Below are 13,246 nucleotides of genomic sequence, written 5' to 3'. Positions count from 1 at the left end.
CTGAAACACAGCCATCATCCAAAGTTCACACTTCTCCAAATTTTACAGTGCTGTTGTCCAGCCAAGTGTACAAAAAGGATTCATGAGGGCAAAGTGTGCCTTAAAATGCATAGATTAGTGAAAATAGCATACTAGGAAAAATTGCTTGCAAAGTTTTGCCAATGAGTTTCTTAAGAGAAATTTTCACTAAAATGCTAAGAATTTTTTAAAAAAATTGTAAACTGCTGTGGAAATGTAGAAAACAGAATTTAAGATGGAAAAACTGAGAATCATCTGTTGCTCTCATTATTCCAAAGAGCAGAGAAACAATATGCAGCTTTAGTTACTGGGATAGAGGATTTACCAGCCTGCACTGGGGTCACTGGCAATCCAGGAGGAACCCGCTTTGCCCAGATTTATAAACAGATGCAGAAAACTTACAGTTTCATCAGGCTTAGATTTTGCTACATTAAGTGCTACAGAATATATAATGATAAATAACAGCAACAGAATGCTGTGACGGATTGTGTATATATGGCATGAGATAATCTTTCAGTAAAGACAGTAGCTGTAATCTAACAACCACCGGAGGATCCCAGTTTACTCATCTGGGCTTTATGTTCTTATTGTTAACAATGGCTATTACTATCTGATTAACAGACTAGTTTCATGCTTTAATGGCTTCTAAGCAGTGCACAGTTTTAAATAAACAGTTCCATCCAAATGCTAAAAGCACCCATATTTATGATACACAATAAAGTAGGGGCATTTAAAAGCATTACAATTAATAATTAAACAAACAATTAAAAAAAAAATCAAGTTCAGGGGACTGCTTGCCCAAACAGGTGTGTCTTCAAGACTGCCAGTGCAGATGGTGGCATTCATATTTCAGCCAGGAGGGCGTTCCACAACACTGGTGCCATCGCTGTGTGTGTTGGCTAGTCAAGATTCACGCAGATGAGAGGTAGAACAGGAAACCTGCAGTGCTGTTGCTGTGTCAATGACCTTCAGTCGGCAGCACAGTTTACCATGAGCCCTCTCTGATCGACCACTTGACCCATTTTACGTTTGTTTGCCCTTGCTTTCAGACATCTTGATTTCAACCTTGAAAGGACTTTGTTTTTCTTCATTGCTGGGAGATACGAGTTTTCAAACAAAGGAGCCGACATGTTTTTAGAGGCCTTATCAAGATTGAACTTCCTCTTGAGGGTAAGAAAGAATGCAAATTCATATGAGGCTGCCTTAGTCTGTTTCCCTCGCCTGCTCTGACTGGCAGCTGTCCTCCGGGTCCCAGAGACAGAGCACAATGAATCGAGTTGGCATCTGTCTGTGTCGAGAGGCAATGGAAGAGTGCAAATACATTGCATGTGAGAAGGACTAAATACTGTTAGAGATGCTGGGGACTGCCACTGAGATTTCATGCATGTACTTTATGGGCCCTGCCTCTACACAAAGCTCAACAAGGGTATAATACAGACTCACATATGTATAGTGCAATGGATATAGTGCAATGGTCTTTGCCACTTGGCTGTCTCAGATGCAGCGCACACATAGTCAAATCTGATATGTATGGGCTAGGGGAAGACTAATAGTGCAATGGAACGGCATCCGATTTTTGCATTGGGACTATCCTTAGGCCACACCTCCTATTCCTAGGCCACACCCCTCACCGGCTCTGCTTTACATCCTCCATGAGTGTTTTTGCCTGGCTGGAATGTGTCTTTGAACTCTGATAATGCTTCTTCCTTGCCTGGATGAATATTCTTTGCTCCGCCCACTTTGGCCCCTTGCAACAGCAAACAGTATCATGTGGCCCCTAGGAAGCTGACCAGAACAGAATGTGGCCCTTGGTCTGAAAAAAGGTTTCCCAACCCTGGTGTCAGTGGTCTTTCGGATAACGTGGTTCCAAACCATTTAGGTCTTTAAAGGTCAAACAAGATGAGCAATAAGGGGAGGGCATTGCAAAAAATCTCTCCCTGTTGAAATGGGCATCTTTTCTTCATTCAGGTGCACAGGAGCGATGTCACCGTCGTGGTGTTCTTCATAATGCCAGCAAATACCAACAATTTCAACGTGGAAACCCTGAAAGGCCAGGCAGTCCGGAAGCAGCTTTGGTAAACCTCTTTCTTTCTCTTTTGGCGTGGCAAAAGAGTTAATGACAGGAGGGAGCCAGCAGTAAATCACACAGAGCAAGTTGAAATTAACTCTTTATTAGCAAAAACAGGATCTGCACAGGAGTGTCAGGCCTAATGAGCAGAGCAACTCATCTCTGGCAGGTCCTGCCCCCTTGAAGCAGGAGCCAAGACTGAAGGTCCTCGTCTCCCCACAGTTGCCTAAGCCCCCTCCTCTCCCAGGTCCCCTCCAAGCAATCTGAGACTCTGCTGGCGCACCTGTCTCATGCTCTCCAACATTTCTCCAATGAAAATAGGGACGTCCCATTCCATAATGATAATTTTACTATTTATACCCCACACATCTTACTGGGTTGCCCCAGCCACTCTGGGCAGCTTCCAATATATATATAAAGACATAATAAAACATTAAACTTTTTTAAAAACAAACACTTCCCTATATAGGATTGCCTTCAGATGGCTCAGGAGTCGAATAACTCCATACCCCCTAACATTTCTCCAATGAAAATGGGGATGTCCTAAGGAAAAGTGGGACATTCCGGGATCAAATCAGAAACCAAGATGGCTTCTCTAAATCAGGGACATCCCTAGAAAATAGGGACACTTGGAGAGTCTGCTGTCTCTGCTCCTCCCTCTTCATGCCTCTCCTGGTTCTGGGAGACCAAGGGGGAGCGGAGCTTGTTGCAGCAGGAGGGGGAGGAGGCACCCACAAATCTTTACCAGCCGCACTGATCTCTGCGTCTTTGCCTGTCTCCTCTCCTGCTTCTGAGTCTGGACTGCCCTCTGTCACTGACTCCCCCAGCTCACTAAGCCCTGTTGCCTCTTCAGCTTCCGACACCTCCGCCTTCCAGTCTTCTCCCTCTTCTGACCGCTCCTCATTGTCCCACCACCCATCCCCTGGCTCTGAGTCTTCTTCCTTTGGGGGTTCCCTGCTAGTTCCTCCCACCGTTCCTCTGTGTCCAACCAGTCCATGACAGTCCGTGACTGACTGGTTGATTCATGACAGTCCATGACTGATTGATCGACTGCTTCTGGTGTGTGAAACGGCTGGTGGGTTTCATGTTTGCCAAAAGGGTGAACCTGACCAAGTTAGGTCCTTTAATTTCAGGAGGTCCGCTCTAAGTAAAATATAGTTGCACACCACCCAATTTATTCTATGAAATATCTGGCAGCTGACCCAGGGCTTGCTCAAGCTGTGGTTCCCAGCTTACTCTTATTGAATTGGGTCAATGCCCACACACCTGGTTCAAGACCTGGATCTGATGCGCAATTTGCAAAACTAGGGTGAACCCCGCTGTGTCTGCAGTCATTAGGCAGGAAGGGGAATTTTGGCAGGAGGAGAATTGAAAGGGAGAAAAAAAATAAGAGAAAGAATGAAACAGGAAGGAATTTGGCAAGAGGCAGTTTTGCTTCTGCATCACAGCAACTCTTGCCATTTCTGGACCATGTATCCAACTTGCACTAGGTGTTTTAGAGACTGCCGCCTTGTGGTCTGATAAAGTAACCACACCCTTCTCTTTTAAACGTGTTCCAAATGAAACACAAAATATCCGATGCCGAATATCTCATTGGGGAGCTGCAGTTGTGTGGTGTTTCCTCAGCGGGAGAGATACCGAGATCTCTCCGCAATAGGAAATACATTTTCTTCCCCTGCCCCACAGCTAATGTCCTTGTGTGGGATGAAACTGCAATTCTGGAAGGGTGCAGGCGGGGCCACATATGCACATGCGAGTTTTATATGCACTTAGAAATAGCTTAGAAATAGCTATTCAAATGAAATAGAAAAACAATACCTGTCAACACAGAGGGACGCGGGTGGTGCTGTGGGTTAAACCACAGAGCCTAGGACTTGCCGATCAGAAGGTCGGCAGTTTGAATCCCCGCAATGGGGTGAGCTTCCGTTGCTCGGTCCCTGCTCCTGCCAACCTAGCAGTTCAAAAGCATGTCAAGGTGCAAGTAGATAAATAGGTACCACTCCAGCGGGAAGGTAAATGGCGTTTCCGTGTGTTGCTCTGGTTCGCCAGAAGCGGCTTAGTCATGCTGGCCACATGACCCAGAAACTGTAAGCCAGCTCTCTTGGCCAATAAAGCAAGATGAGCGCCGCAACCCCAGAGTCGGCCACGACTGGACCTAATGGTCAGGGGTCCCTTTACCTTTACCTTTACCTTTACCTGTCAACACAGCAGGGAAAGCTGCAGCCAGGTGGATTGGTATGCCTTCTTAGTCTGCTGCCCTGGTCTCACTGTTGATGGGGGACTTCAGAGCCTCTCCTATTTTTCCTTCTTCTGGTCTGTTATCTTTAAACTAGACCTTGAGTAGAGAACTGTCCTCTGTAAAGCATGACACAGCCACCTTAGAGAGGTCCAGGGAGTGAACTGAAGGCTGGCAGGATCTTGAGATACCTTGCAGGAGGTGATTTGGGGACAGTGGATTTGTGACCTGGTAGGAGTGCTCGTGTTTGCTTATCTTCCATCTATTGGCATATTTGTAAATAAAGCAAATATTACAATAGGGATGTGGAGCCTGTGTCCCTTGCTGGACTACAGTTCCTCTCATCCTTGACCATTGGCCATGTTGTCTTGGGTTGATGGGAGTTGTGTCCAATAACATCTGGAGGGCCACGGGTTCCCCCAAAATTGCAACACACAAAAAATGTCATAGATCTCTAGTGTTCTCTTCCTTGCAAAGGAAGCCAAACCCAGGCACTGCTGCCCCTCGAACATTTCTGCGATCAGCGGAACACAACTTTGCTCACCCAAACGCCCTCTAAATGTTGTTCGATTCCTCCTCCCAGCCAATATGGCCAGTGGTCAGGGATGATGGGAGTTGCGTGGCAGGTTCCCGCCTCCCCCTGGTGGAAATAACAACACATGACACAAGTATTTAGGTTAATGGGCTAAAAAATGGCCACAACTTTATTGGTTACAGGTGATGAGCAGTATTGACTTAGGCATTGGTCCTACCGACTATCCGGCTTCAGCCTGTTTGCTTGAAGACCAGGAAGGGTTAACCACCAGTAGGGGGAGACCTGCTGATGCATATCAACTAGGAACTCCCCCGGGGTCACTGCTAGGGGGTGTGCCTTAGGCCCTCACCTCCATAGGCTTCAGACAGGGCCATGCCCCCCCCCCCCCCGGAATCCTTTACTGGACTACCCTTCACAATCCGGGGGAGGTGAAGGCGCTTCCTCCCCCCCCCTTCATCTATATAACAATACCCCTACCAATGCCTAAACGCCAATCCCAGGAAGTTGTGGCGATTTGCTACGAGGTAGGTGAAAAAACCAAGTGGCTGGTGCCAATTTGCCAAGTGGAAAAATTCCTACCAGGCCCCTTAACGGCGACCAACCGAAGTCCATAGCAAAGTCAGAAGGAAAACCTAAAGGGCGGGAGGGTGGGAAACCGGAGGAGCTGTGGCAGCAAAAGAGGGAGATCCTTGGCCGTGCCCATGTTAAATAGCGCAAACCACGCCTCCCTCCCAGGCCAGCTGATTGGCTGGCTAGGGAGATGACACAGCCAAGGATTCTCTCAATGGTGCGGAGGCTGGGAGCCAGCCCCTGCGCACGTGGGGAGGGTGTGAAGCCCGCAACCCCACCTCCTCTCGAGCTCGGAAGTGGCTTTGTAGTCCAGCGTCTGAAGGGCACCAAGTTGGGGGAGGCTGGCAGGAAAAAGAAGCAGCAGAGATCAACATGATTCATATGGGAAACATTCACACAGGGAAAAGTGGATCGGAAGTCTTTAATGATGATCTCTTTCTTTCTCTCTCTCTCTCTCTCTTAGGGACACTGCACATTTGCTCAAGGAAAAATTTGGCAAAAAGCTCTATGATGCACTATTAAGGTGAGCTCTCATTCACAGAATCATAGAGATGAAAGGGGCCCAGGGGTCATCTAGTCCAACCCCCTGCAATGCAGGAATCTCAGCTAAAGCATCCATGACAGATGGATTCAGGTGTCTCGTATTTCACTGTAGAGTTATGTATTTGCGTATGAAGTTCTGGGTTAGTTAAGCAATCCCAGTGTTGTGGGCCAGAGAGAGCTCCTGCTTCAGAAATTTTAAATGATTATCTTGGAAAATGCTTCCCTTCTTTTCACAAAAAAAGATCTTCCCTATTGCACCCACAGAGGAGAAATCCCTGATATGAGCAAGATCATAGATCGTGATGACCTCACCATCATAAAACGGGCCATCTATTCAACTCAGGTTAGAGGCTTTTTTCTGATTATTTAATGGAAAGCATAAAATTTGTCTTATAGTCTAGCTCTCACTGGAGTAGTAAGTCTACATACCATAAATATAATTTCATTGTTTGGCCCTCGAGCTCCTTGGCATAGAAGATAAATAGGGGTGGGGCATTAATTCCTGACCATCAGCTGCACCAATTCAGTAAGTTTGGTCATTTTAGCCAAAGGCCAAGCCTTGCTAAACCATTCTTTTTAAAAAGTTACTTATTTTCTTCAAATGCTATGGGTTGTATCCTGTTCTAGGCCTACTCAGAGAAGACCCACTGATGTTAAGTAGCACAACTATTAATTTCTACTCTGTATAACTAATACTTTCTACTACTCTGAGGAGAACTTGGTTGGCTACATTAAGACCCGCTGTGTGGGCTTACAATAAAGAAAAACACAGCGAAATAAGATATAAATAGAAACTTTTTTAAAAACAACAGCAACAACCCACCCTTGAAACCTTAAAAGAGCATGAAACGAGTTTCCTAAAAGCAACCACAGAGATGGTCAACTTCCTTCTGAATTCAGAAGGTTCCAAATAAAGTGGAGCCACTTCAAAAAGGCTGTGCTGGTGTTTAGACCCCATTGGCTACAAACTTGCCTTTTTTGTCTATTTATTTGAAACATGTCCCCAAATGCACATCTTGTTCTGTTGCAGCGACAGGGACTTCCGCCGGTGACAACCCACAACATGATCGATGATTCCACCGACCCGATCCTCAGCACCATTAGACGCATCGGCCTTTTCAACAACCGGACAGATCGAGTGAAGGTGCAACTCTCAGGGCTTTAAAAATATATATATTTCCCTGTCTCCTCTGCCTTAAAAAACCTGGAACAACTGGTACACAGAGTACAAAGATGCATTATTTTCAGAAGGCAGGAGGGAAAACATGACACTGTCCTAATCCAAGCCAGGTCATTGATCTTTCTCTCCCAGTACTATTGCTGCTACGTGAGTTCCTTTTAACTAGACCAGCCATTCCCACCCTTAAACCCCCAGACGGCAACCAAGGCAGCCAGTTTTAAAACAGGGGCTATATGAGGTCTAAACTGAACCCCAGCCAGGAATCCTTAAGATGCCAAAAGAGTCTTCAGTTTTTGCTGCAACAGGCTTATTTATTTAGTGAATTGAGTCCAGGAACAAACGGGTTATATGAGCTCTAAATTAAATACTAGCCAGTAATTTTGCATTTTGCACCAATTGAAATTTCCAAGTCGTCTTCAATGGGAAAGCCCCATGCAGAGCACATTGCAGTAATCCAATCTGGAAGTTCAACCATCCCACATAGATCAATTATGCTCACCTCTTGGTTCCTATGTGTGAAGAGCAGCTGTCACTCATGTCGCAGGGCTGGATTTAGGTTTGATGAAGCCCTAAGCTACTGAAGGTAATGGGGCCCTTTCTATGTCCAGCTGTTCTTTGTCAACAACAAATTGCTGCTTGTTTTTGTGTTGAATATATGCTATATGGTAATTTATGGACCAAATAGATATCTAAAGCCATTTGCACATAACAAAATACAAACTACGTAATTGTTGAACTGAAATACAGTTCAGAAGAAGTACATTAATAGTGAAATGCAATTAAGAAGAAGTATATTACATGCAGAATGTAGGCACCCTATATATAGAAATGAGCAAACCAGTGATATTTTAGGGAGCAGGCTAGCAGGCGGGGCCCATTACTTACATCATAGGAGCCTACACAACACAAAACACTGTTGTTGTATGTAGGTTTTATTTTATTTGTTTTTTATCTTATATTTTGGCAATGTACATCCAGGTTTTTTCCCCTTTAATTTTTTGGGGGACCCCCAAGAGAGTGAGGCCCTAAGCTATAGCTTTTTTAGCTGATAAGTAAATCTGGCTCTGCTCATATGGGTTGTTTCTCTGCTGGACATAGCAAGGGACTGCTAGATTTGAAAACTTCCCCTTTTTTAATTACACCTCTAAAGGCAATGTTTATGTGGTTTTTCTTCTTCTCATTCAGGTGATCTTGCACCCTGAATTCCTTTCTTCAACGAGTCCCTTATTGCCGATGGACTACGAAGAGTTTGTCAGAGGCTGCCATCTTGGGGTATTCCCATCATACTATGAACCCTGGGGTTACACTCCCGGTAAGCAAATGACAGACTCACTGGCTTTTATTGTAACTCGCTCTACGCGGGGCTGCCCTTGAAGCTGACCCAGAAACTCCAGCAGGTGCAACATGCAATGGCGAGGCTCCTTACAGGGTCCTTGCTGCGTGATCACATTCATCCAGTGTTTTACCAACTGCACTGGCTCCCATTAGTGTACAGGGTCAGGTTTAGGGTGCTGGTTTTGACCTTTAAAGCCCTATGCAGCCTAGGACCCACATACCTACGGGACCGCCTCTCCTGGTATGCCCCGCGGAGGACCTTATGGTCCACAAATGACAACATTTTGGAGGTCCCGAGCCTCAAGGAGGTTAGACTGGTTTCAACTAGGGCCAGGACCTTTTCAGCACTGGCCCCGACATGGTGGAATGCTTTGTCACAAGAGACCAGGGCCCTGCGGGACTTGACATCTTTCCGCAGGGCCTGCAAGACAGAGCTGTTCCGCCTGGCCTTTGCTTTGGACTCGGTCTGATCCTTATGTTTCCCTCCCCTTATGGTCTTCATTTATCGGCTATTTTAAAATGAAGCTGCATTTTAAATTGCATTTTAACCTGTATTTTAAATTGTGTTTTTTCCCTCCTCTCTTTTTCCCCTATTATGTTTTTACTGTGATTTTATTGGTGTTAGCTGCCCTGAGCCCGGCTCTGGCTGGGGAGGGTGGGATAATAATAATAATAAGAATAGTAATAATAATAATAATGGACGGGGGGGGGCTGCACAGTTTCAAGGCAGCCTGCTTCTGGTGTGACCCTGCAAAGTTGCACATCACTGTGAGAGTTAAACCTTCTTTGTCTTTTGGCAGCTGAGTGCACCGTCATGGGGATTCCCAGCGTGACCACAAATCTCTCCGGATTTGGCTGTTTCATGCAGGAGCATGTGGCTGACCCAGCTGCCTATGGTGAGGACATTGCAGCCATGGAACAGATTATTAATGTGCTAGGGGGGTTAGCCAGCACAGTGCATTTTCCACATGCTTTTTCCCAACTTTGAGAGATTGGCTGATTTGGTTGCAGGCTTTTGTGCTGCATTTTTGGTTAATATTTTGGTTACAGACTAAAAGGAGAATTCTCTGGATGCCTAGATCCAGGCTTGGGACAATCACTCTTTGGTGAGAAAGCCCCAGCAGAAATCTAAAATCACAAAACATGTAGCAAAGTAAATCACGGAAATATAGTCAGTTAGGCCTTTAAAATATCCCCTTCTAAGTCACAATGAAACCTCGGGTTATGTACCTTCCTCCTTACGAACGCTTTGGGTAACAAGCTCCACTAACCCAGAAGTTCGTGCTCCTGGTAGCGAACTTTGCCCCAGGATGTGAGCGGAAGTCGTGCGCCAGTGGCACGGCAGCAGCAGAAAGCCCCATTAGCAAAAGCGTACCTCATGTTAAGAACAGTTTCGGGTTAAGAACGGACCTCCAGAACGAATTAAGTTCATCACTGGAGGTATCACTGTATTTGCTATGTTTCCCACTTCCCTTAGCATAGAAAAAGACCACACATTTGGTGAGTTAAAAATGGTTTACTTACAAACTCTTCAAAGGCCAGATTCATGTGCTTTTCCATACAGCAGCAAGAAACAATAGGCAGGGTGACTTAGTTTTAAAAATGGCAATTTTCTAAATTATTTGCATAGAAACACAAAGATGGCTTGCTGAAGGAGAAAGGTTGTTTTCTGCTGCTCCAGAGAAGCGGACACGGAGCAATGGTTCCAAACTACAAGAAAAAAAAGATTCCACCTAAACTTTAGGAAGAACTTCCTGACAGTAAGAGCTGTTCGACAGTGGAATTTGCTGCCAAGGAGTGTGGTGGAGTCTCCTTCTTTGGAGGTCTTTAAGCAGAGGCTTGACAACCATATGTCAGGAGTGCTCTGATGGTGTTTCCTGCTTGGCAGGGGGTTGGACTCAATGGCCCTTGTGGTCTCTTCCAACTCTATGATTCTATGATTCTAAGCCACACGGTCTAAGCTTGGAGCCTCTAGCTCAGATATACTTACTGGAAGGGTTCACATGATGGCAGGATGGAGGAAAGTTGGAGAACAAAAAGTTTGGTAGTCCTTCCCCCAAGGTTAGGGGATGTGACTTAGCTAAGCCTGGCAGAACAACTTACTCTATGGTCTTAACACCTCCATGCATTAATTAGAGGTTGGTTCTATGAGGCTGGATATATCCCACATTATGGACCTTCCAAAGTTCCTCTCCAGTGTAAAAAGAGAGTGGGAGAAGAGGAGAGTTCAGATTGGCTATACAAAGCACAAGCGTCTCCACTTGATGAGGAACAGGATTTTGCAAAGGTCATTATCATGCATAATGACAGAAGCCTTCAAAGGCCAAAGAGCAACTTCAAACTCTTTTCTTTCCAACCTGGGTTTGTCTCCTGCAGGTATTTACATTGTGGACCGGAGATTCCGCTCCCCAGATGAGTCCTGTAACCAGCTGACGCAGTTCCTGTATGGATTCTGCCAGCAGTCACGTCGGCAAAGGATCGTCCAGAGAAACCGAACGGAGAGGCTCTCGGACTTGCTGGACTGGCGATATCTAGGCAGGGTACACTGAACGATTGCATGTGTATCTCGCTCCCTGTTGCTTGAGATCAGGGGTTGGCGACTTCGGCCTAGAGGCTGAATGCAGCCTTCCGGGCCTCTCTTATCTGGCCCTTAGGATTCTCCACAGGCCACACTGCCAACCCTGGCCACACCTTTCATCAGCTCTAACCTCTCCTCAGGTGGTTTTTGCCTTGCTGAAATGTATCCTTGAACTGCAATGCCTGACTGGGAGATGGAGGCATGTGTCTGTGTATTAATCTCTGACTTCTGCTTGGCTGAAATGTTTCCTAATGTGCAAGGCAAGAGCAACATCCATTGCTATGCCCGCTTTTAATAATAATAATTTATTATTTATACCCCGCCCATCTGGCTGGGTTTCCCCAGCCACTCTGGGCGGCTTCCAACAAAACACTAAAATGTCTACAATACAATATAAACATTAAAAGCTTCCCTAAACCGGGCTGTCTTTATATGTCTTCTAAAAGTTTGGTAGTTATTTTTCTCTTTGACATCTGGTGGGAGGGCGTTCCACAGGGAGGGCGCCACTACCGAGAAGGCCCTCTGCCTGGTTCCCTGTAACTTGGCTTCTCGCAGCGAGGTAACTGCCAGAAGGCCCTCAGAGCTGGACCTCAGTGTCCGGGCAGAACAATGGAGGTGGAGACGCTCCTTCAGGTATACTGGACCGAGGCCATTTAGGGCTTTAAAGGTCAGCACCAACACTTTGAATTGTGCTCAGAAACGTACTGGGAACCAGTGTAGGTCTTTCAAGACTGGTGTTATTTTTCATCTGGTCCTGCCCACTGCTAGTGCGTGCGCACACCCGCCCTCAGAAGATTGCTTATAAGGGAACACAACCCTCAGGCTGAAAAAGATTCCCAACTCCCACTTGGGATTATTTGCTAAGTAGCTTTTGGATATATCAGTACGTGATGATCAAGGGTCTGGAAACCAAGCCTTATGAGCAACGGTTGAGGGAGTTGGGTGTTTAGCCTGGAAAAGAGGAGACTGAGAGGAGATGTGATAGGCATCTTCAAATATCTAAAGGTCCACCACATGAAAGACAGAGCAAGCCCATTTGTTCCTGCTCTGGAGGGTAGGACTCGAACCAATGGCTTCAGGTTACAAGAGAGGAGATTCCAACTAAACATTAGGAAGAACTTTCTCATGACACAAGCTGTTTGACAGTGGAATGGACACCCCCAGAAGGTGGTGGACTCTCTTTCCTTGGAGGTTTCTAAGCAGAGGTTGGATGGCCATCTGTCATGGGTGGTTTAGTTGAGATTCCTGCATTGCAGGGGGTTGGACTCGATGACCCATCGGGTCCCTTCCCACTCTACAATTCTACGATTCTGTGAATGACTGCGTGAAGTCATAGTCATAGAAGTCATAGAGTTGTGACAAGGACACCATGGTAAGGCATGGACCTTCTCACGCAGTTGTGATCATGAGAGGGTGAATGCCTGGACCGTTAAGTTACATCTCTCTCTCTCTTTCTCTTTCCTTACAGTTTTATATGCATGCTAGGCATTTGGCTCTTAGTCGGACATTTCCTGAAAAATTCGTGCTGGAACCAAATGCTCCACCAAAGGTAACTCCTCCTACATCGTACCGTAAAACCTTTATTGGCTTCACGTGTTGTTGTTTAGTCGTTTAGTCGTGTCCGACTCTTCGTGACCCCATGGACCAGAGCACGCCAGGCACTCCTGTCTTCCACTGCCTCCCGCAGTTTGGTCAAACTCATGCTGGTAGCTTCGAGAACACTGTCCAACCATCTTGTCCTCTGCTGTCCCCTTCTCCTTGGACCCTTCATCTTTCCCAACATCAGGGTCTTTTCCAGGGAGCCTCAGCTTCAGGATCTGTCCTTCCAGTGAGCACTCAGGGCTGATTTCCTTAAGAATGGATAGGTTTGATCTTCTTGCGGTCCATGGGACTCTCAAGCGTCTCCTCCAGCACCATAATTCAAAATTTGGCCTCACATACAACATCCAAAACAAATCAATACAGAATTACCACTTCCCCATTGGCACAAAACATTTGCTAAAAGAAAGGAGGCAGAGCAGTCTATCGTCATATCTCTTGGTCTCCAGGGAGATAAGACGTCTGCAGTGTATTTTGATGACAAAAAAACCAAATAGAGATATTTAGCCACTAACTTGGTAAGCTCCTGATCATTCCCCAGTAATAGAAAATGTATGACCTCTGACTCTGGTTTCCATTTGGGG

At 46.0% G+C, this 13,246-nt stretch overlaps 1 protein-coding gene across 1 annotated transcript in view; it reads left to right on the top strand.

Annotated features, from left to right (window-relative positions):
* The window catches only part of GYS2 (glycogen synthase 2), a 51,699-nt gene that overhangs the window by 36,786 nt on the left and 1,667 nt on the right, over positions 1–13,246 (top strand). The window contains exons 8-16 of the mRNA XM_081879853.1: positions 1,068–1,188; positions 1,987–2,093; positions 5,891–5,950; positions 6,235–6,313; positions 7,001–7,114; positions 8,336–8,462; positions 9,286–9,381; positions 10,862–11,025; positions 12,532–12,612. Of these exons, the coding sequence (XP_081735979.1) occupies positions 1,068–1,188; positions 1,987–2,093; positions 5,891–5,950; positions 6,235–6,313; positions 7,001–7,114; positions 8,336–8,462; positions 9,286–9,381; positions 10,862–11,025; positions 12,532–12,612 (949 nt within the window). The remainder of the gene's footprint in view (positions 1–1,067; positions 1,189–1,986; positions 2,094–5,890; positions 5,951–6,234; positions 6,314–7,000; positions 7,115–8,335; positions 8,463–9,285; positions 9,382–10,861; positions 11,026–12,531; positions 12,613–13,246) is intronic.

This window comes from Podarcis erhardii (genome assembly GCF_964252035.2).
Source record: "Podarcis erhardii genome assembly, chromosome: 10".
NCBI classification, from domain to species: Eukaryota; Metazoa; Chordata; class Lepidosauria; order Squamata; family Lacertidae; genus Podarcis; species Podarcis erhardii.
This window is presented reverse-complemented; position numbering and strand designations above follow the sequence as displayed.